The 24,494-nt window shown below is 41.2% G+C and overlaps 1 protein-coding gene across 5 annotated transcripts in view; it reads left to right on the top strand.

Moving 5' to 3' along the window:
• LOC140395188 (zinc finger RNA-binding protein-like) overlaps positions 1-24,494 on the top strand; it is a 75,817-nt gene that overhangs the window by 26,300 nt on the left and 25,023 nt on the right. The window contains exons 3-9 of one of the 5 annotated variants that reach the window (XM_072482706.1): positions 2,499-2,754; positions 7,035-7,109; positions 8,287-8,404; positions 10,501-10,737; positions 11,516-11,763; positions 13,553-13,735; positions 24,112-24,343. In XM_072482706.1, the coding sequence (XP_072338807.1) occupies positions 2,499-2,754; positions 7,035-7,109; positions 8,287-8,404; positions 10,501-10,737; positions 11,516-11,763; positions 13,553-13,735; positions 24,112-24,343 (1,349 nt within the window). Of the gene's footprint in view, positions 1-2,498; positions 2,755-7,031; positions 7,110-8,286; positions 8,405-10,500; positions 10,738-11,515; positions 11,764-13,552; positions 13,736-24,111; positions 24,344-24,494 lie in introns of all 5 variants that reach the window. The other 4 variants (XM_072482707.1, XM_072482710.1, XM_072482709.1 and 1 more) reach the window with 4 other exon arrangements.

Below are 24,494 nucleotides of genomic sequence, written 5' to 3'. Positions count from 1 at the left end.
CCAATAAGAACCTGGAATTAAAACTCTAATGATGACCATGAAACTATTGTCGATTGTTGTAAAAACCCATCCGATTTACTAATGTCCTTCAGGGAAAGAAATCTGCTGTCCTTAGCCGGTTTGGGCCGACATGTGACTCCAGACCCACATAGCGATGCAGTTGATTCTTAACTTCCCCCTTCCGAAATGACCTAGCATGACATTCAGTTCAATGGCAATTAGGGATGGGCAACAAATGCTGGCCCAGCCAGCGACGCCCACATTCCAAGAACGAATTTAAAAAAAAAACTCCAATCTGTAGGAACCATTCCAGAGTCCAAAGAATTTTGGAAAATTACCACCACTGGATCTATTATTTCTAGGGTCATTCCCTTAAGTACTCTGGGATGAAGATTATCAGGCCCTGAATTTGTCTGCCTTGAATCCCAATAATATTCTCAAAACCATTTCTTTGCGAATACTAATTTCCTTCAGCTCCTCACTAAAACTTGTGCTTCTCAGAACTTCCGGTATATTATTCATGTCTTCCTTTGTAAAGACCGAAGCAAAGTATGAATTTTGTTCCTCATCAATTTCTTTGTTCCCTGTTATGAATTCCCCCATTTCTGACTTCAGTTTTTATTCACCTTTTTCTCTTTATAAACCTATAGAAAATTTTACTGTCAGTTTTTATATTTCCCACTAGTTTACTTTCAAATTGTATTTTCCCTTTCTTAATCAATCTCTTGGCCTGCCTTTGCTGAATTTTAAACTGTTTCCAATCCTCAGGTATATTGCTTTTTCTTGCTAATTTGTCTGCCTCTACTTTGAATCTAATACTATCTCTAATTTCCTTTCTAAGCCATGGTTTGGCCACAGTTTCCTTTCTACTCTTCTACCAAATAGGAATAAACAACTTTTAGTTCACCTATTTGTTCCTTGAATACCTGCCATTGCCTGTCTGCTGTCCTTCCTTTCAGTAATACAAAGAAGAGAACAAAGAACAATACAGCACAAGAACAGGCCCTTCGGCTCTCCAAGTCATGATACCACCCCTGGCCAAAGCACTCAGCACTTCCTAATATCCCTCCATACCCATCCTATCCATGTATTTGTCGAGATGCCTTTTGAATGCCATTAATGTATCTGCTTTCACAACCTCCCCTGGCAGCGCATTCCAGGCACTCGCTACCCTCTGTGTTTAAAAAAAAAAGTAAAAAAGAAAAAAACCTGCCTCGCTCATCTCCTCTACACATTGCCCCACGGGCCTTAAACCTATGCCCCCTAGTGACTGACCCCTCCACTCTGGGAAAGAGTGCCTGCCCATCCACTCTATACATGCCCCTTATAATCTTGCAGACCTCGATCAGGTCACCCCTCAACCTCTGTCATTCCAATGAAAGCAGTCCAAGTCTATTCAGTCTCTGGATTGCTGACACCCTCCAGACCAGGCAACATCCTCTGCTTCCTCTCCAAAGCCTCCTCATCCTTCTGGTAGTGTGGCAACCAGAATTGTGCGTAATATTCCAAGTGCAGCCCTACCAAGGTTCTATACAAATGTAGCGTGATTTGCCAGTTTTTATACTTGATGCCCCATCCAATGACGGCAAGCATTCCATATGCTTTCTTGACTACCTTGTCCTCTTGTGTTGCCACTTTCAAAGATCTGTGGTCCTGTACTCAGAGGTCTCTGACTTTCTATATTCCGAAGAGTTTTGCCATTTACTGTATATTTCCCCTCTGTGTTAGAAGCACCGAAATGCATTATCTCACATTTGTCCGGTTAAACTCCATTTGCCACTTCTCTGCCCAAGTCTCCAACCTATCTATGTCCTGCTGTATCCTCTGACAATCCTCAGCACTATCTGCCATTCCATTAACCTTGGTGTCATCCGCGATAACATGTTTCCCAGTCCGTCACAGCCAGCATTGTATATGGCAGCATTTCATTGGCACTCCACTAAAATGTCAAAGATATGTTATATCTTGAACCCACAACTTCTCACTCAGGTGAGAATTTTGCCACTGACCAAACATTGCAGGACAAAATAACTTGATTCGGAGAGTGGGCAAATATATTGGAAATGCAGTTCAACATGGATAAAATATGAAATAATATATTTTATGGCGGGTGAATCAATGGAGTATACCGTAAATTAAGATTTGTCCAAATGGACTGCATGTAATATTTCATTAATTTCCCTACACCTCAAGCTATTGAACATTTAGCCACCAGTAAAATAGCAGTGCAAAGAACTGTTTTTTCCAAACTTACAGAATCACAAAACTGAAGCAGGGCAAATGAGTGAGTAAGAACGAATGCCCAGTAGAACTCCAATCTGCTGGATTATCAGAATTTGTGAGCCATGTGGCTGCAGGTTCCAGTTAGGATAATCTTGCCCGAAAGGTAAAATTGCTGAATTGTGCTCTTAAAAGTTCTTTCTCAGTTATTTCAGTTTTTAGTTGCCAAATATTTTCTTTTTTAGACTAATAGGTTTATGCTGATTTGTTCTCTTCAGTGCACAGCCCGCCACTGGCATTGCATATTCACATCCATCCACGCCAGCCAGTTATACCGTACAACAAGCTCCACCAACAGCCCATACGGTCACTGCAGCATATGCTCCTGTACCTGCCACGCAAGCAGTGAGACCAGTGACCTCAGCAGCATATGGAAGCTATCCAACCGTGCATTCTGTGACAGACTACAACTATGGACTGAGGCAACCAGAAACAACACCACAGCAAACACCGGCCACAACACAAAACTACCAGGTAACCTATATAGCATTTCCTGCTCCAGAGTAACAACAGCAGTTTTACTTGTGGGGCATCATGAGGGAGTCCTTTGTATAGGAGGTGGGTACATAAATTATGTTCTGTTTGATGCTCTGTAATTGGAAATGCTTATCCATTTCACCATTTGCCCCAGTGAAATCTGATTTTAACTTGACCATTTCAAAGAATTTGAAGTAATGCTGTTGCTTTTTTATGTCCACTAAAATAGCTACAAATCTTTTCTGCATAAATAAATGCTAATGATGAATTGGTGGATCTTCTAAATGAAATAATGGAGCCTGAGTACAAATTAAAAGTGAATGTCTTGTTTTTTGATTCTGACATCTACGTCTGACAATTGTAAGTGTTAGTGGGTACTTGCCTTTGGGAAGATGGTTATTCACAATGTTACTGCACTCATGGAAATTTCGCCTAAGTTGCATTTTCACATAAAGACATCACAAAATTAGAGCTAGGTCAGTTGAGATTAAAATCCAAAAGCAGTTTGTCTCACAAAAGAGTACTTAAATCTGGACTTATCTCCCCCAGGAAGCTGTAGCTCTTGGGTCAATAGGAAATTTCAAAACTGATGTCGGTAAGTATTCGTTTTGTATGGGTTACATGGAGGAAAAAAACAGCAGACTGGAGTTGAGGTACAGATTGCTGATGATCAAGGGGTTGAATGACTTGTTCCTGTTCTGGAATTTATCTGTCTAGTCATCTCAATTAATGACTCTGCAAGCCTTTTGTTGGCTTGTTTCATCTGAATAATTGTCTTTGAGGCATGGCATGCCTCAAACTGCTCAATGAATTTAAATCTTCCAGCATTCAGATTTTATGTTGTCCCTTCATGTTGTCAAAATGTGGCAAATATGCATTGCTTTCACAATGTATGTTTGTGTATTGAGCTCTGCACTTGGTGGCAAACTGTCTTCATGTTGTTCTATTTTTGCGTTTCTTATAATGAACAATTTGGCAATCTAGTTTTTGAAAAAAGTGCTTCGTACCTAATGTTGATTGTAACTGTTGAATTCATATAGTTTCTGATTCTACATTGGGCAACACCACAAGTCAAACTTGTACGATAGCCACAGAAGTAATTTGGAATATGCAAATAAAAACTGTTTGTACCCATAAATGGTTGCTACATTTCAGAAGGTTATTAAAATAACCTTCATTCCAGAATCTAACTTTCAAATCAAAGTATTGCTCTAATAAGTTCTGGTATGGGTTCTTTAACTGAGTATCATGAAATTAAGCAGATCAAAATTCTAGCAATTTGGAGCAACAGGGCATTTATTGATCAGAACATTGGTAAAACTGAGAACAGGTTGGGAAGCCCTTAGCAGCAGTTGCACTCATGCAGTTGAAATCTGTGGAATTATATTGGCTGACTTTTACTCTGAAAGGAAAATGTAATTTCCCCAAATATCTTAGACTTAAATGTAATGGGCTACATGGGTTGCATATTGATTTTGACATTTCTGTGGATTAGAGCCAGTACTGCCTTGTGTAAAACTGAAATTATTTCTTCCTAAGAAAAAAATGCCTTAGTGCTAGAACGTTGCGTCCTTAGATTATGTGCTTCCCTTTTTTGTTTTGGAAGGCAGTCTGCTCGGTTTCAATTTCTCAATAACCAGGTAAGTAATACCTTGTACTAAACTTTTATTTTATAGGTTTCAAAAACACCAATGGTTTTTGTTTAATGCTGAATGTGCTTGGGGGCAATTAAGGGGAAAAGACAAAAGCATTGGCTGTTCAAAAATGTTGAATTTAATGCAGAAATATTGAATGTAAATGCTGAATGAGTTTAAAATGTTTTGTGTTTTTTATAATTTAGGACTCTGGGGGTGATGCAGGAATTTCAGGAACTATTTGTCCAATGTCCAATAATGTGTGCTATGGAGTTAATTCAAAATTGTTTGAAATTATTGTGTGGCACCAGATTAAACTTGCCAAGTTCAGCTAAAACCTATGCACTATTCTGTGTGTCGCTTTTCTGGCTATTACTTTCAATTAGCAAAAATAGGGGCAATTATGTGGAAGCGGAAGCCTCACTTTTCATATTTCATTCCACAGTGAAATTTGCAGCTTATACCGTCAAAACGTTATCCTGATATACTTGATTTGAAATTCAATATACATCTTAATATAGTTATGGATGCTTTTCAGAAATTCTAAAAATCTATGGGGAGAAACATCATGCTGAAGCGCAGAAATTATTACAGATGTCAATCAATCAAACCTCAAACTTTTCCAGTCTTTGTAATCTGGTGTACATTTAATAGAAGATTGTGGGCTAGAGCCAATTTGAGAACACATCTGGTTCAGAAGGGTCTCTGCCTTTTAAAATGAAGGTAATTCTGAGTGTCCGCACCCACTTCCTTTGGGGAAACTGACTGTAGACATCAAGGTATTTCATCTGCTGAACCTTCTCCAGGTTAGATTTGTAAATACTGGTGGATGTAAATTTTGTGAAATTAATTGGGAAAGGTTACACGAAAGCTAATCAAGTGCATTTTAAAAAGGCAGCAGCTCTCATTCCTCTCCATTGTGCATTCACTTGTATCAAATTCAACATCAACCAATAATTCCATATCGGCGTAAATGTTTGGTCCAGTTTTATTGTTAAAGGTTTTGGTCTTTCTTTCCTCCCCACCCCCTTTTCCACAACGAAAAATGGTGATCAATGCCTGAGTACAGTTCCACAGATGGCAACAGTCCTCTGTTACCTCATACAAGCCGCCATTCTTGGTGTGTCTCTGAACGATTGAGTGTTGGGCTTTTCAGTCAGTAAGGGGGAGGCATGGCTCCAACTCTGTGCAGCACCACATCATGCATTGACCTATTGGGGAGCTCAGGGTGAGTGTTTGTTTATGTCTGAGGTGCATACACCTCATTGATGGGGTGGGAATGAGAGGGGACTGGTATTTACACCTTTTAATTTGTAAATACTAAATTGTATAGGTTTTTAGTGGCATTAATTTTTAGAAGCATACCTATTATTAAACTCTCTATCCTTTGAGACCGTACTCCAGCATTGATGAGGAATTCCACCAAATCAAATTTTTGTTCCTGTATAACTAGTTTATTTGGATCACAATCTGTCTATAAACTATTTCTGAGTTTGTTCAGCATTCTGGTTTTTTGGGAGTTCAAAGTCCTAGGTTAAATGCAATATCAATCTCCTCTGTAATTCAGCAGCAATTGATATTCCCACTGCCACAGGATTGTTACTGGAAAAGGGAAACGTCACAATGATACATTGTAGGAATGAGACGTTTTGGGAACTCCTTCATGTTGCCACTGGTTCCTTAACCTCTGAAGAGTTCCATTCCCAGCACTAATATCTCACCATGATAAACTGAAGAATTCAATGTTATTTAAAGTTAAACTAATCTTAATGAGATGTTTTAGTATGGATTGAAAGATTCCATTTGTACATTAGAGTAGCTCACTTGAAAAGAAGGGTTTAGAAATATTACTGCCGTGACAGTATACATACACACAGTCTGATTCCATATCCAAGCTTGGAAAAATTATATTGTTGCAATCATTTTAATTCCGTGATCGTCCACCTAAGTGGTAAAATGAAACTGTAACAGGATGCTTGTTGAATGAAGGAAGAGGGGAAATAAAACCTATTCTTCAAGTTTTCATTTGATTATTTAATTTGAATATCACAGTAGTACTGCAGGGCTATTGGGTATGGTTTAAGGTGACTTGTTTTAGTAAGTTAAATGTCTTTAGTTTGAGTTATGTTGTATCATCTCTCAATATATTATCTTTTGTGATTAGTTGATGTTACATAGGTTATCAAATTCTTAGGTTGAGGTGTAAACGTTTATGTACAGCAAGGCCTTTAAATCTTGATGTATTTCAACTGAAGGTTTGGAGGCTCTGTTAAATTAAAATGGTTTTTTTTTTTAAAAAAAGTGCAAGTTGATTTACAATCTGCTCAAACTTGCTGCTCCATACTAAATCAGATGTTAGATTGTTGCCGGGTAAACTACAATCACAAATTAATTAGTCTGAGCAAGTATTCATTCTGTCTTAATTTGTCAGTGTTCAATTATTTGGATGCACAACTTTTATATAAGTGTAGCCACACTAGAGTTTTGTGTATAGCACAATTTTTTTTTTACAAACTTCTACATCACAAGTTTTACTAAACTACATGTGTGTGTATTGATATCTATACATTTATATATATATATATATATATATATTGGCATTGATCTTGCCATAATGAATCACAAAGTTTCTTTCTGCAGCAGTACTACGCACAAGGAGGAAATTCGGACAAGACAGAGTGGGGTTGGATGACAGACTTGATCTATGGTTCATCTAAGGTGCTTGTGGAGAAAGCTTAATTAACTTTGTATGTAAGGTAGATAGCCGCTAAACTGTCAACTCACAACGCGTATCTCCTTTTAATGCAGTTTTAAAAATTTAAAAGCATTAGTATAAAGTTTGTAGCAATTAACATTTAAGAATTACAAGAATTATTCATTTGCAAAAGTATTTTTATTTTTTTAATGGAGTATATGTTTATAAAGTGGATAAAAGGTACACAGCTGGCTTTTGCAGTCTGTGGTTTTATAATATCAGTGGTGACCCTGATCATCTAAGTAATCAGCAATAAAGCTGAGAGTTGACTGTGCTGGTCCAGGTCATGAATGGTATAAAAGCCATGTCTGGCAAGTGTGCATCTTGTACTTGTCTGATTTTTAAAAAATCTTTCAGGTGCTATTTTTGTGGCCATAGACATGTCTAGTATTTTTATATTTCAAATGAACCTATTTCACCAGCTAGTCAGTGTTTTCACTTGTAAATTCAGTGTAATGCTACAGGAAACATCTCTCTCAACCCAAAACCCGAGTGTTGTGTGATGATTTTAATTCAGGCTCTCCCATTGCTCAATAACAGATCTGTAATCATCATTTTTTCATCCTTCTATTATTAAGCTCGAAATCCTCCCTTCTTCGTCAAGTTTGGAAAGACAGCATCTTTAATTAAACTAGGTGGTCCTCCACAGTTCAAGTAGAAGTTAACAAAATTTTCAAAGATGCCATTACACTTAGCGATAACACTGTGTCGTGTTGGTTTGGTTCATATGCAGTATAAAAATCCTAAACTGCAAAAATCAGATATGTGGTCTGCTCACACTGTTGCTTTACTTTATGTCAAAAAAGTTAAAGGGATATGGAATTCCCCCTCCCCAGCATGATTATACCACAGCTCCACAGGTTAGAGTTGTGCTATAAGTTGTCAATCCTACTGAGAGAGCCATAGCGCATAACCCTGTCAACAGTGGGTTACTGATTGAATATATGTGCATGTGCCGTACGCTTATTGAGCATACCGGACATGTTGAAATTAGTGCAGAGTGTTAATGGTATCCTCAAGAAGGCAACAGCTCCTGATGACTCGTAGGATACTATTTTTTGGTGGAGGGTAGCTTTATGTGTAATATTCCAGCAGTTTTGTGTTGCAGTCTTTCATGTATTTTCCTTGTCTGGAATGTAGGACAATTACAGTTATGCACGTTCAACAGCACCAAGTTACGATAAACAGTACTATCAGCAACCTGTCTCCACTGCTGCTCAACCTCAGCTCACAGCTACAGATTCTTACTACCAGACAAGTGAGTGAAATGTTTTCTGGATTTATGTTTACACTGAAGGTTGACTAATAGGACGGAACTTGGCTTCGCGTTTGCTTAGCTGGCTAAATCAGGGAGCAGCTGAGCCACACAGCTTGGAAAGATTCCACGTCCAGTCTTGGCCTGTGCTGAGTTAGTTGATCTCAGCAGGCTGATGATAGAGACTCTAAAATGACCTCATTTCTCCCAGACCAGAGAGAAAGCCAAGATTCCTGTACGGATCATTTTCCTGTGATTCCTCGTGAAAGGTGTTCAATATAACCATTGGACGAGGACAAGATAGGGCTTGGACACAATCAGAGCCTGTGACTATCACTTTCTAGTGATAGTCACTTTCTCACTGCTGCACGCATGAAGAGTGGCCTCTTAAATGAGATGCGGGTTACTGTGGAACTTTGCCTCAACAAGAGCTGTGACTTGATGGAGAGAAACAAAATAGAAGATTTTGTTGGGCCTTAATTTTTCTGAATTTTGTGTGTTGTGAAAATCCCTGCCAAAAGAAATTCTGAAGAAATGCTAAAAGGCTGCAGAAGCAGAAAACAATCAAAAGTAATAGCAAATGATCGTGATTAGATATTACAACCTTTAAAGAGGGCACATATATATTTAGCGGAAGGTATAATCTCCCAATCGTTTAAAACAGCATCTTCTCTGACTTAAATGGGCAATCTTATGGACGATTTATGGACTTCTCATGCTTCAGAGTTGAAAATTATTTAAGATACAAAACATTTTAAAAATCTAATCTGACCTGCATCTTGAACTTCTTTGTAGTTGTCAAGTATGAATCCATTTTATAATCGAAAGTGCAAATCAGAACATTTCCTTTATAGTGAGTAATGAGGAGCAACGGGATTGTCCATGTGCACAGACGACTAAAAGCCATGTTACCTCTGTACTGTGCAGGTGTCTTTGGTGAGATTATAGTGCAGGTTCACCTAAATGTTAGCTGGACTTAAAGGAATGAATTAGGAGGCCGGTTACATAAATTTGGATAGTATTCCTTTTGAAATTAGAAGGTTAAGGGTGCTGATCTGACTTGCTTGTTAAAATGCTGAAGGGATTTTATAGGGAAAGTATTTTACTGGCAGGCAAATCCAGAACAAGGGGCCATAATAAAATGGGGGCTCTTAGAAGTGAAGTGAGATGTACCTTTCCTCAGTCTTGGAGATCTGGAACTCCCTTTCCTTCAGAAGGCTGTGGGTGCTATGATAATGGGGATTTCTGAAACAGGTTGCTGGATTTTTATTCGGCAAGGATATCTAATGATGTGGATCAAAAACAGTTGAATTAGATTATTAGATGACTAATTTGAGTAGTGGAACAAACTACAGGATTCGAGTCCTGTTCCCTTGTTTCCAAGCAACTACTTGCATGGTATTGCCTATTTAGATCTCTGGTCTTAAAAGGGATAGGTCAGCCAAACAGCTGCACATCATACGAGACCAGAGACAGCACTGATGCCATGGGAAATCTGCAATAGAATTTCTTCTTAGGATGTGGAAAACACGTACTAGTGAAAGTGAGTGGGTGGCGCAGTGGTTAGCACTGCTGCCTACGGCATTGAGGACCCGGGTTCGATCCCGACCACGGGTCACTGTCACCCCTACAACCCAAAGATGTGCAGGATAGGTGGATTGGCCACACTAAATTGCCCCTTAATTGGAATAAGTGTGAACAGTATTTGCATATTCTGGTTTACATTTGATGGTAGAATATTTGGAAGACTATTTTCTTTTAGGTGTGTGTGTATCTGTATGTGTATTATTTGTATAAAAAAGCACAATAAAACTGGAAATATTCAGTAGGTCAAGCAGCATCTGTGGAGAGAAAGGTCATTGACCTGAAATGTTAACTCTGATTCTCCCCACAGATGCTGCCTGATCTGAGTATTTCCAGAAAGTTTTGTGTTTATTTCAGCTTCTCCAGTATTTTGCCTGTGTGTGCGCGTGTGTGCGAGAAATTATAATTTAAGCTGTCTTGTCAGATGCATTAATGTCAAAGGTGGGGTTGGAATTTCTCCAGTATGTCTAGGTACAATCAAGTCAGATAACACTTTGCCTTTTTTTGTTTTTTAGTAGCTCCTAAAACCAGTTTCAGCCAGTCTGGAACACCATACACACAAACACAACAGTCGAGGCAAGTTACTGCAATAAAGCCTGCACCCACTCCAATCCCGGTTACCACCAGCTTTACAGTGTATCCAGTGGTAACGACAGTGCAACCGACTGCCCAGCCTACTGCAGCAGTGGCCACAGCTGCTGTATCTTACACACAGACACCCTCCTACAATACTACACCAGTTAGTTATTCAGGTAAGCAGTCCCCCTTTTTAAAAAACTTATTCATTATTGTTTTGGTACTATAATTCATTTGCCTGTGCGACTGAGAATGTTTGATCAAAATTAGTGTGCCATTTCTATATGACGATGTTTTTCTCTTCTGCTTTAATCCCTTTAACTCTTTACACACTGTCCTATGTATGTATATTATTCATTTGATTTCTCTCTTTATGCTTCCTTTTGCTTCTGCTAATATCATACCTGTTCTCCCCCCCCCCCCAACACTTTGTTCTCTTCTCCCTTTATTATATTCTCATATTTCCAAAATCTGAGAAAGGGTTTAAGGCTTTAAATGTTAACTGCTGTTTAAACTCCCAGTCTTTTTGGAATTTTGTATACTTTATTTCTTAAGTTGAGGTTAAATTTATGTGTTCTGCTACTTTCTTAAAGAGGGCCCAAATGCCTCTTCAAAAAGAGCCAGGAGATTTCCGAGCAGTATGTTGGTGTTGCATCTTTTTCTCTGTGAAGGTTAATTAACAAAGTAGCAAAGCGCCACACACCAGATTTTGTCATTGGTTTTAGTCAGTGCTTTCTACATCCTCCAATTTGTCAGCTTTCGCCTTATGTCCAGCCTGTAAAGTGGAATATCTTGCTGCTCTTTTGTGAGGAAATTAAAATTAACATTAACTGTGGCAATTTTTCAATATTTAAAAACTGTTGTTTGGTTACTGAATAAGGATGATAATTAAAACATGGTGCCTAATATTCACATTTTTAAACTGGTGGTAATTATAGTTCTGTGTTTTATTAGGGTCAAGTTACTCTGGATATGAAGCTGCTGTGTATTCTGCTGCTACTTCGTACTATCAGCAACCACAGAAACCCTCTGCCACCACTTGGACTAGCACTGGGACTGGCACAGGAACCAGTACCAATACAGGAAGCACTTTCATCAAAAAACCCGCCTTCCAGAACAAACAGCAAAAACCGAAGCCACCGCCGAAACAGCCACAGCTACATTATTGTGATGTCTGTAAAATTAGCTGTGCTGGCCCCCAGGTAACTGGGTGAGACAAAAGTGTATGTTATTGCTTGCATAACTGTATTTCTATTTGCCAATAATTGGATTGGATTGGATTATTGTCACGTGAACCGAGGTACAGTGAAAAGTATTTTTCTGCGAGCAGCTCAACAGATCATTAAGTACATGGGAAGAATAGGGAATAAAAGAAAATACATAATAGGGCAACACAAGGTATACAATGTAACTACATAAGCACCGGCATCGGATGAAGCATACAGGGTGTCTCCATGGGCCTCGGAGGGTGTTCAAGCCTGCAAGAAAAGAAAAAATAAATAATGAGTCTCTTTAATCCAAGGTATATGGTTTAGATTTTCTAAGGAATAGTGGCCAGATTTTCTCTCAGATTTGTGCATCTGTATTTTAACAATGCTGGTTCTTGCTGAGTGTCCTTGTACCGCCTTGTCTACCCATATAAAAAGCTTTGCAGATGACACCTTTGCGCATCACACTTTTAAGTTTAGGTGATCCATTCCATAAAAAAAACATCTGGTAGTTTAGGTGATCCAGTGAGCAACACTATGCCAGGGTCTGATAGTGTACAAAAGGAAAATCTGTCCTCCACACCAGAGTTTCCTCTTGTGAAAATGCTACCACACATTGGCATAAGATTGTAATTACCTCGTCTTAGATGCAACCTAATTCTGTACAGGAATCACAGAAGACCACAACCGATTCTTCTGGGCTTACTTTAATTCTCCTGGTTCCTCGCTTCCCTGATCCAACAAAGTTGCCAAGAGACTCCAAAGCCAAGATAAGACCCTTATTGTGCCTTTCAGAGCATGACTGCAGTGGAGCTTTTCACCATCGTAGTCCATATATCTCTGTACCACATTACAAGGATTTGGAGTTTGAGGCAAAGTGGACATTTATTGTTTAATTCAAGTTGTCTTGAGAATGGGACAGTGGGCGTGTTTCTCTGGAACTGCTGTAGTTATTATGGAGAAGTACTCCCAAAATGTTGTTGGGTAGGGAGTTCGATGTGGTAATATGTCAAAATCCGGGATGAGTGCAAATTGCAGGGAACTTGGAGATGTAAGTGTTCCCATACATCTGTTGCTATGACTTTCTCCGGGTTCAAGGTTATGCGTTTGGTAGATATTACTAAGAAGCCATTGCCAGTTGATCTGTGCATTCTATAGGTAGCACTACAGCCACAATATGCTGTTGGTAAAGGGAATTGCTGTATCTGCTGAGCCCTTTTATCCCTTTTGAACCTTTCATTCTTTGAAATGCGTCATGTTCATACATTTAACAGCTGATGGCCTGATTCTTACTGATAACTATTGTGCTGTAATGTTGAACATATGTATTTGATCAGATCAAGGCTGCACCAAGATGGAAGAAACGATTTGCATTTATTGAAACGCTACATTCCTACAGGTTTTGCATTTAACGGATTGTTAATGGATCAATCAGTACAATACTGCTTCCATAAAGATGAACTAGGTTATACATTATTTACTTGGAGATTGACGCATTGAGTATGTCATTGTACAAAAGAATAAATTGGCTTACCCAGTTTCATCACTCCAAACTATATTCTAATGTTTACCTGTACTGCTTTCTCCCAACCATGACTGCCCCCTCTTCTCTCTCTCTCTCTCTCTCTCTCTCTCTCTCTCTCTCTTTCTCTCTCTCTCTCTCTCTCTCTCTCTCTCTCTCTCTCTCTCTCTCTCTCTCTCTCTCTCTCTCTCTCTCTCTCTCTCTCTCTCTCTCTCTTTCTCTCTCTCTCTCTTCCCCCCGCCCCCCTCCTCCTCCCAAAAGACTTACAGGGAACATTTGGAAGGCCAGAAGCACAAGAAGAAAGAAGCAGCTTTAAAAGGTGGAAGTCAGACTACCAGTGGGCCACGTGGAGCCCAGGGCCAACTGCGATGTGAGCTGTGTGACGTGTCCTGTACAGGTGCAGATGCCTATGCTGCACATATCCGAGGTGCCAAGCACCAAAAGGTACTGAGAAGATGATATAAGTACAGAAAATGCTGAAAGTGCCTGGCGTGTTTTTCACATCTAAAAGAATGGATTAACATTTCTGGACTACAGTTTTGATAAAGGCTGTAAACCAATGTTGTTTTCTTTAGGTGCCAGCGAACATTGTATAATTTCAGCATTTTTATTTTTTCCGCAGTAATAGTAAAATAAGTTATTAACCATCAGCGAGTTAGCAGTTACCAGGTCTGCTTACCTTTCCAGAGTAAGACCTACAATGTCCATGGATGCAATTAGAGCTGATTGCTGCAGTTTGTTCCATAGGTGTGTGAGACCCCACCCGACCAGCATTCTATAATAGCAGCATGGCAGTTAGAAAGGAAATACTTTTTTTAAAGCAACAAACATTGAATCTGCCTTTCAATTGAGGTGTTGGTGTGAGTTGGAACTCAATGGGCCAAATGCCGCCTTGTTATAACTATAATAGGTGGAAGGGAAGGTGGCAGCTAATGAGAATAATCTCAAGTAGCCAGCCTCCAAAAAGGGAAGTACCCAATCAAGAAATCAACCACTGAGATAAAAGTTGTAACCATGCTCCTCAATCTCTTGTTCAAGGCTGTAGTGCTGAGTAGTGTCTCGTGGAACTGCTTTCGGGGTCTGTCTCTGCCTCTGTAGCTGCCCACACAGCGAGTTCCCTCTTTCAAATATACTACCTGGGCATTTCTCTCTTGGTTAGTCCACCAGGCTTCAGGATGACTTGCTTTCACTGTGGTTTGCTGGGTTCTCAAATGGATGATTTGTCGGCTCTGCTGCATGTGGTGTTTAAAGCGTCGGGTAGATAGATTGACCGGAGGTTTGTGCACTCCCTCTGATGCCGCGACTTCACCTCTACACTTCCCAATGAAGTCTGTCGATGTGTTTGTTTTCTACTGGCATGAACCTTAAATAGACTGGAGACCAGCATTTTAATGGAAGAGGGTGGAAAGAAATATTGTGTGTGTTTTAAAAGCAACTTGTACGGTATATTTTAATGTAGAAAAGTCCACCACCACGTTTTACAGAAGCATTAAAAGAAGATGAATGTGAAAGCAAAGGCAATACTAGGAAGAGTGACTGAAACTTGGTTCAAAGTGAGGCTTAAAATAGGAGAGGGTAATTACCATAAGACATAGGAGCGGAAGTAAGGCCATTTGGCCCATCGAGTCCACTCCACCATTCAATCATGGCTGATTTCAACTCCATTTACCCGCTCTCTCTTCATAGCCCTTAATTCCTCGAGAAATCAAGAATTTATCAACTTCTGTCTTAAAGACACTCAACGTCCAGGACTCCACCGCCCTCTGTGGCAATGAATTCCACAGACCCACCACTCTCTGGCTGAAGAAATTTCTCCTCATCTCTGTTCTAAAGTGACTCCCTTTTATTCTAAGGCTGTGCCACCGGGTCCTAGTCTCCCCTGCTAATGGAAACAACTTCCCTACGTCCACCCTATCTAAGCCATTCATTATCTTGTAAGTTTCTATAGATCTCCCCTCGCTCCTAAACTCCAATGAATATAATCCCAGGATCCTCAGACGTTCATCGTATGTTAGGCCTACCATTCCTGGGATCATCCGTGTGAATCTCCGCTGAACCCGCTCCAGTGCCAGTATGTCCTTCCTGAGGTGTGGGGCCCAAAATTGCTCACCGTATTCTAAATGGGGCCTAACTAGTGCTTTATAAAGCTTCAGAAGTACATCCCTGCTTTTATATTCCAAGCCTCTTGAGATAAATGACAACATTGCATTTGCTTTCTTAATTACAGACTCAACCTGCAAGTTTACCTTCAGAGAATCCTGGACTAGGACTCCCAAGTCCCTTTGCACTTCAGCATTATGAATTTTGTCACCGTTTAGAAAATAGTACATGCCTCTATTTTTTTTTCCAAAGTGCAAGACCTCGCACTTGCCCACGTTGAATTTCATCAGCTATTTCTTGGACCACTCTCCTAAACTGTCTAAATCTTTCTGCAGCCTCCCCACCTCCTCAATACTACCTGCCCCTCTACCTATCCACTTAGCCAGAATGCCCCCAGTCCCGTCATCTAGATCGTTAATATATAAAGAGAACAGCTGTGGCCCCAACACTGAACCCTGCGGGACACCACTCATCACCGGTTGCCATACCGAAAAAGAACTTTTTATCCCAACTCTCTGCCTTCTGCCTGACAGCCAATCGTCAATCCATTTTAGTGCCTTGCCTCGAATACCATGGGCCCTTATTTTACTCCGCAGTCTCCCGTGAGGCACCTTATCAAAGGCCTTTTGGAAGTCAAGATAGATAACATCCATTGGCTCTCCTTGGTCTAACCTATTTGTTATCTCTTCAAAGAACTCTAACAGGTTTGTCAGACATGACCTCCCCTTACTAAATCCATGCTGACTTGTCCTAATCTGACCTTTCACTTCCAAGAATTTAGAAATCTCATCCTTAACGATGGATTCTAGAATCTTGGCAACAACCGAGGTTAGGCTAATTGGCCTATAATTTTCCATCTTTTTCCTTGTTCCCTTCTTGAACAGGGGGGTTACAACAGCGATTTTCCAATCCTCTGGGACTTTCCAGTCACTCCAGTGACTTTTGAAAGATCATAACTAATGCCTCCACTATTTCTTCAGCTATCTCCTTTAGAACTCTAGGATGTAGCCCATCTGGGCCCGGAGATTTATCAATTTTTAAACCTCTTAGTTTCTCTAGCACCTACTCCTTTGTGATGGCTACCATATTCAACTCTGCCCCTTGACTCTCCTGAATTGTTGGGATATTACTCATGTCTTCTACTGTGAAGACTGACGCAAAATACTTATTTAGTTCCTCAGCTATTTCCTGGTCTCCCATCACTAGATTACCAGCGTCATTTTGGAGCAGCCCAATGTCTACTTTTGCCTCCCGTTTTTAATGTATTTAAAGAAACTTTTACTATCATAATGTTACTGGCTAGCCTACCTTCATATTTGATCCTCTCTTTCCTTATTTCTCTCTTTGTTATCCTCTGTTTGTTTTTGCAGCCTTCCCAATCTTCTGACTTCCCACTACTCTTTGCCACATTATAGCCTTTCGCTTTTGCTTTGATGCATTCCCTGACTTCCTTTGTCAGCCATGGCTGCCTAATCTCCCCTCTGATAACCTTTCTTTTCTTCGGGATGAACCTCTGTACTGTGTCCTCAATTACTCCCAGAAACTCCTGCCATTGCTGTTCTGTCTTTCCCACTAGGCTCTGCTCCCAGTCGATTTTCGTCAGTTCCTCCCTCATGCCCCTGTAGTTACCTTTATTTAACTGTAACACCTTTACTTCTGATTCTACCTTCTTCCTTTCAAATTGCAGACTGAATTCTACCATATTATGATCACTGCCTCCTCAATGTTCCCTTACTTTAAGATCTTTTATCAAGTCTGGCTCATTACATAACACTAAGTCCAGAATGGCCTGTTCCCTCGTAGGCTCGGCATCACAAGCTGTTCCAAAAAGACCACCTGTAAACATTCAATGAATTCCCTTTCTTTGGGTCCACTGGCAATATTATTTACCCAGTCCACCTGCATATTGAAGTCCCCCATGATCACTGTGACCTTGCCTTTCTGACATGCCCTTTCTATTTCGTGGTGCATTTTGTGCCCCTGGTCCTGTAGGAGGCCTGTACATAACTCCCATTATGATTTTTTTTTGCCTTTGTGGTTCCTCAACTCTACCCACACAGACTCCACATCATCTGACCCTATTGATTTAATTTCATTCCTAATTAACAAGGCAACCCCGCCCCCTCTGCCCACCTCTCTGTCTTTTCGATAGGTTGTGAATCCCTGGATGTTTAAATGCCTGTCCTGAAGCCCCTGCAACCACGTCTCTGTGTTGCCTACCACATCATACCTGCTAGTCACAATCTGGGCCACAAGCTCATCTATCTTGTTCCGTACACTGCGTGCATTTAAATATAGCACCTTTAATTCTCTTGACCGTCCCTTTCTGTTTTCTTAGTGTGGTGGACCTTGGTTTACTGAGCCTTTCCATACACTGTGTCATATTTTGTGAGATGGGGACTATCGTAACCTCTCCTGAGTTCTGTCTTTTCGTGCTTTTTTGTATTCCTAAGCAGCTATGCGTCCCACTGATTACTTCACCTCTTGGTTCCCTGACTGTCTCTTTCTCCCCCCCCCCCCCCCCCCAAATCTCTAGTTTAAAGTCCTATTGACCACCCTATTTACTCTTTTCGCCAGAACACTGGTCTCAGCTTGGTTCAGGTGGAGACCATCCCAACGGTATAGGTCCCCCCCCTGTCCCAAAGCTGATGCCAGTGTCCCATGAAAAGGAGCCCCTCTTTCTCACACCACTCTTTCAGTCACGTGTTAACTTCCCTTACTCTTGCATCCCTATGCCAATTAATGGATTTAGGGTCATAATTTCAGGACATGGGACCAAGCCAGCTGACATTATTGGTTACCATGGTGGGCTGACAAAAGGAATTGCTTAAGAGGCCAGAACAGGAATGGAGAGGTTTTCTTTCTTTTTAAAAAATAAATTTAGAGTACCCAATTCATTTTTCCCAATTAAGACGCAATTTAGCGTGTTCAATCCACCTACCTTGCACATCTTTTGGGTTGTGGGGGTGAAACCCACGCAAACACTGGGAGAATGTGCAAACGCCACACGGACAGTGACCCAGAGCTGGGATCGAACCTGGGACCTCGGCGCCGTGAGACTGCCGTGCTACCACTGCGCCACCGTGCTGCCCTAGGAATGGAGAGTGATTGCGGAATTGTCCCAGACTTAGTGACTCCTTGCAAAAAGGCATTTTGTGACTATAGCACCAGGAGAGTAGACTTGTTGAGCACCAGGAGAGTAGGCTAAGGAATCCTTACGGAAATACTGCTGTGTTAAATTAGAAGTTTAAATTAAATCTAATTTTCAGAAAAGCATTGTGACAGCCTTTATAAACTTAAAATTCCAAGACTGAGTTTCAAGATGATCGCTATACTATTACTGGAAGATGTCAGATAGAGAATCTAGACCATAGGCCACAGCTCAGTGTATTTAGTATTGAGATTAGAAAATATTCCATTAGAGTGTTGTGAATACTTGGAATTCTCTGTCCAAAGCACTGTGGGTGCTCAGTTGATGGCAATATTCAAGACCGATTTTTGAGCACCAGAGAAAACAAATGTTATAGGGATAGGGTGGGAAATTGCATTTGACGAAGAAGATCAACCATGATCTTATTGAATGGCAGAACAGGCTCGGGGCCACGTGCCATTGTCCTGTTTTCATTCTTGTGTTCTTATAACATCATTGCCAGGAAAGTTTTATATCTGGTACGCAGCAACAGAAATAACATGCTGGTCAATCTAACACACGAGGCTGCTAGTTTAAAAACCCAGTCCTGACCAAATGTACAGCTAAGTTCTTTTCTACCGTGAAACATGAGATTTATGAGGCTTCTACTCAACTGTCTTTGTCCATCTTCGCATCCGGCATGGTGATAAACTGAAATTATTTTGATGCTTCTCACTTATGGCAACAATGAATTTCAGCTTAACTCGGTTGGTACCTGAGTTCCTGAGTCAGACGTTTGTAGGTTTTAATTCCATTCTAGGACATGAGTGCATGATATAGGCTGATACTCTCTTGCAGTGCTAAGACAATAAGTACTCGTATCTAAGGTGCTTGTGGTTGAGATGTTAAGCTGATGTGCTACTTGCTTGTTCAACTGGGAAGGTGTCGGGATCATTCAAAGGGCAAGTTTCTCCTATTTTCGACGTCCAGCGATGGATGTGATCGGAGGGAACGCACCTGGAGACTCTCCGACCCAAACCTGACCTGTAAAGCGCTACAATGGCAGCTTTAGCTTCAGCTTGAAGAAATCGCTGGGAACAATACAGCCAAGAAGGTAAAAAAAAACAACAAAAATAAGAGAGGTGAACCAAGTATGTTCCTCAGACTCAGAAGCTTCCTTGGAATCGGCAGCGGACAAAATGGCAAGCGTCCTCTCCTCCCAGGCAACTGCATGGCCATCGGCCGAGGACATCAGCTGCATCGTGGCGACAGCTGAAAAAATATGGAGGTGGCCCCTTCCGACCATAGCGAGCGGATCACGGCGGTCGTAAAAATCTTGTCCTGGAGTCGAGCAAGGTTTTTGAAAAATAAAGTAAGTGACCTGCAGAACAGGTCTTGAAGACAAAACATCCGCCTCGTGGGTTTGCTGGAGGGGACAAAAGACAACACCATCACAGAATGCATAGCCAGCATGCTGTTTAAGATGGTATGCGGAAGGTTCTCAAACCCCCCCCCCCACTCCCCCGGAGCTAGATTGGGCTCATTGCACACTGCGACCATGACCTTGTGCAGAGGAACCCCTCGAGCAATGATCTTAAGGTTCTTTAGCTTTAAAGACGTTAAACGGGCGGATCGATTGATCCGGCTAGACCAGGATCTTAGCACTGAGTTGGCGAAAAAAGAGCTGCATTTAATGGGAAGAAATTTGCACTATTCAAGAAGGGTATCTGGTTTGGGCCATTATACCCACCCTGCCTTAAGAGTCTCTGTCGAGGGAAACAATTCCTTCTTTGACTCTCCGGACGATGCAAACACTTTTGTTAGGAAACTTGGTTTGAATTCTGTGTAAATCCTTCTCTATTTATGTCTAAAAATTAAATTGCTGGACGTTCGGAATTTAAATAATTGTTTAAAAGGTTGAATTACGCTGAAGTTATTACTGTTGAAGTATTTTTTCTTTTATGCTAGTACTGTATATGTTACTCTTACTGTGCTGTTGTCACTGGATTGTTGCAAGTGAATTTTCATTGTTATTTATATTGTTAATTATTTTTCTCAAGTTTTAATATAGGCTCGGCTGATGAGCCCATCAGCTATTGTTCGAGATGGGTCTAGTGAAGGGAAGTTACAAATGCAGATATTCTGCAAACACCTGGCATGGGGGAACTTAGATTATTATAGAAGTTTGATGTTTTTGTTGGGGGCTGAGGGATTGGAGGAGGGAGGGGTTATAGATGGTAGCCTGACGTCCATTAATTAATGCTGCCTTGTGGGACCTCCTCACCATGGCGTTACGAAGTTTCTTGCTTGCTGATCTTCAGATGTATTGGTTGACCCCGGTGGGAGAACAGTAGAGGTTCTCCTTTCCGCCATTTAACCTGGAACGTGAAGGGTTCGAACGGACCAGTGAAGCGGGCAAAGGTCTTTGCACATTTGACGGGCCTCGACCCAGGTGTTGTGTTCCTTCCTACATGAGACCCATTTGCGGGTGAAGAACCAAATCAGGTTTTGTAAAAATTGGATGGGACAGGTCTTTCACTTGGGGGTTATTGGTAGGGCCAGAGGCATGGCAGTACTAATCCATAAAAAAAATACAATTTACTCCCTCCTGGATTTTGGATTACCCAAGTGGGTGCTACATTATTGTCTGGTTCACTGGAAAACACTCCAGTTATTTAGGTGAATATTGATGCTCCCAATTGGGATGACCCGAACTTCATAGACTCCCTAGTGAACATCCTCCCCGATTGAGACTCTCACTTGGACCCTAAAATGTATTGCTCAATGTCCAAATCCCGTCCCCAAACTGGGATGTCTCTGGCATTGACCTCTTTCATGGATATGGTTGGAGGAGTTGACCTGTGGCATTTCTGCATCCAAACGGTAAAGAATTTTCTTTTTTTTTTTTTGCATGTTCACTGCGCCTACTCCCGAGTTAATTTTTTTGTTGTTGACAAATCCCTCCTCCCCTCAGTGAAAGCAGCCAAGTACTCTGCAATTGTCATCTCGGACCATGCCTCTCATTTTATTAATTTTGCTTTGATTTAGGTCCCCCTGAGCGCCCGTCTTGGAGACTAAACATCACTTTACAAATTCAAACGCAACAAAACAAAGTCAATTTCTCCTTCCAACAATCTGGGAAACCGTAAAGGCCATCAGAAGGGGGAGATTATTTCATATAAAGTTCACATTGTGAAAAAGGAGAGAGTGAAACGACAAAGGCTGGTGGACTCCATCTTGGAGGTTGACCGCCAATATTCTTTTGCCCCAATGCTGGAATTACTGATGCATAGAAAAAAACTTGTAACTTCAATTTGAATTGATCTCCATGGATAAAGCAGTGCATCAGTTACGTCGTTCTCGGGGCACCTTCTCCACATGGGGAGAAGGCGGGTCGTCTTCTTGCGTATCAACTCAAGAGGCAGGCTGCCTCCTGAGAAATCCCTCCAATGTGGAGCAAAGAAGGTGACCTAGCGCCAGTCCCTCAAAAGGTAAATGCAGCTTTCAGTATGTTTTACCGTGAGCTATATGAGTCAGAGCCTCCTCCAGGTACCTTAGACACGATGAGGTTTCTAGATAGTTTACACATCCCGACCATTGAGGAAGGCAGAAAACGGGAACTGGAATCCCCTTTAAGTCCAAAAGAAATACAGAAACGTATCGGTTGGCTGCAATCGGGCAAAGCCCTAGGTCCTGATGGCTTCCCATCCGAATCTAATGAGGTTCTTAGAGCAACTAATACCTTTAATTTTGGACATGCTCAATGATTCACTGTCTAGGGGATCGCTACCTCATCCCTTGCCCAAGCTACAATCTTGGTGCTCTTTAAAGAGGGTAAGGACCCAGTAGAGTGTGAACCTTATAAACCCATTTCACTCCTTAACACTGATTTAAGCTACTGGTAAAATTCCTGGCAACCCGGGTGGAGCCCTATCTTCCATCTGTAATATCGGAGGATCAGACAGGTTTTATCAAAGGTAGGCAGTTATCAGCCAATGTCCGACGTCTCTTGAATATTGCCCTTTTCCCCCCATCTGCTCGGGATCCTGAAGTTATAGTATCTTTGGATGCTGAAAAACACTGAATAGGCTGGAGTGGAACGAACTACCCTTCTGAGATCTTGGATAGATTCGGATTTGGTCCTAAATTTAACTCCTGGGTTTGTCTAATGTACAACGCTCCGAAAGCTAACATCCGCACAAACATGACTTTGTCTGAATACTTCCGCTAGGCAAGGACACTAGACAGGCTGCTCCCTTTTTCCATTGCTCTTTGTAATGGCCATTGAACCTCTGGCAATAGCATTGAGGTCATCGGAAGGGTGGAGGGGAATACACCAGGAAGAAGAGGAACACCGGGTCTCGCTATACGCAGATGGCCTACGCTTTATATTACGAATCTGATCTCCGCAATAGAAAATGTCATGAAGATACACACGAGATTAGGGACATTTTCAGGTTATAAATTAAATGTGGGCAAAAGTGAGTGCTTTCCATTGAACCTGACAGCCAGAGGGGCTCAGCTAGGTTCGCTGCTGTTTCACCCTCTTAATTTCAGATATCTGGGGCTCCGTGTGGCCCATAACTAGGCCGTACTCCACAAACTGAACTTTTTCAAGCCTGATTGGCAAGATTAAAATGGACCTACAGAGGTGGAATAATCTCCCTCTGACTCAAGCAGGAAGGACCCAGACTATCAAAATGAATGTACTACCAAGGTTTTTATTCTTATTTCAATCTATCCCCATTTTATTACCCAAAGGATTTTTTAACAACAGTTAACAACTTAATATTGCCATTTATCTGGGTAGATAAGAGTCCCAGAGTCCGCAGTGCTCTGCTTCAGAGAGAGGAACGGGCGGCTTAACCCTCCCAAGTCTCCTGTTTTATTACTGGGCTGCCAACATACAGAATATTCTACAATGGCTAAGTAACCCGAAGTCGAACTGGAGTAGATTGGAGGCATGGGCTTGTGCCGCAGCCTCCTCCCTACACATAATTACCGTACTGCTGCCCTTTTCCCCAGTAGGGTTCTACCAGAAATGGCGACCATTCATTTCTTTCTTTAAAGATCTAAACATGTTCGAGGGCATGGGGCATGAGTTAGTGGGGGGTGTAGTTTAGTAATAGGGGTTCCTTGTTCCAATGCATTTGTTAACTGCCTTCCTACTTTTAGTTTGGTTGTTTCTTCACTTTTTTGTTTATGAAACTTTTATTCGGTATATATTTTTGTCTGTGTAGATTACAGTTTATATTTGATAACTCAATAAAAGGTTTATTAAAAATTTCTCCCACCGTCGAGCTCATGCTCTTAACTAATGTTGAAATAAATTGCTGAGTGGAATCTGTGTCATTGGCTGCTGCATTTGGCAACATCGACTCACCGCTGACAACTGCCAAGAAAACAGCTTCGGATAAAGCAGCAGCAGACCATGAACCAAGGGCTTGCCTTCAGGCAGAGCACACCTAAGTGATTGACAACCATATACATTGTTGTATATGAACTGCTGAAGTGTTGTTTAGAACTGATTTCAATATTCTTAGTTCGTGTTTGGGGTTAATTGTATTTTAATCATTGTTTGTTTCTGCAGGTTGTTAAATTGCACACCAAATTGGGTAAGCCAATTCCCTCTACAGAGCCAGTTGTCGTGAATTCAACATCAGCTACGGTAAATAAGATGGTGAGCAGTGCCACAACCACAGCGACTGTACCAGCAGCCATCCAGATGCCTTCCAAGCCAGCTGCTGCCTTTACTAATAATACAAGCAAGCCACCTACAATAACAGTGAAGAAACCTGTAACACCCAAAATAACATTCGTTGGTATGTTAAAGATTTGAAACTACCAAATCTCTTATTGTCCTGTCCTCTGTGGACCGTTTTCCCTGTGAAGATTCAGTTCATTACTCACTAGTTCATTGCTTTGTACGTAGCTCTCTTTGTAGCTCAGTCTGTAATTGTACTGTGGTGCACA

The sequence above is a fragment of the Scyliorhinus torazame genome, chromosome 18, assembly GCF_047496885.1.
Source record: "Scyliorhinus torazame isolate Kashiwa2021f chromosome 18, sScyTor2.1, whole genome shotgun sequence".
Taxonomy (NCBI): domain Eukaryota; kingdom Metazoa; phylum Chordata; class Chondrichthyes; order Carcharhiniformes; family Scyliorhinidae; genus Scyliorhinus; species Scyliorhinus torazame.
The sequence above is the reverse complement of the archived record's forward strand: the minus strand, read 5'-3'. Positions and strand labels throughout refer to the sequence as shown.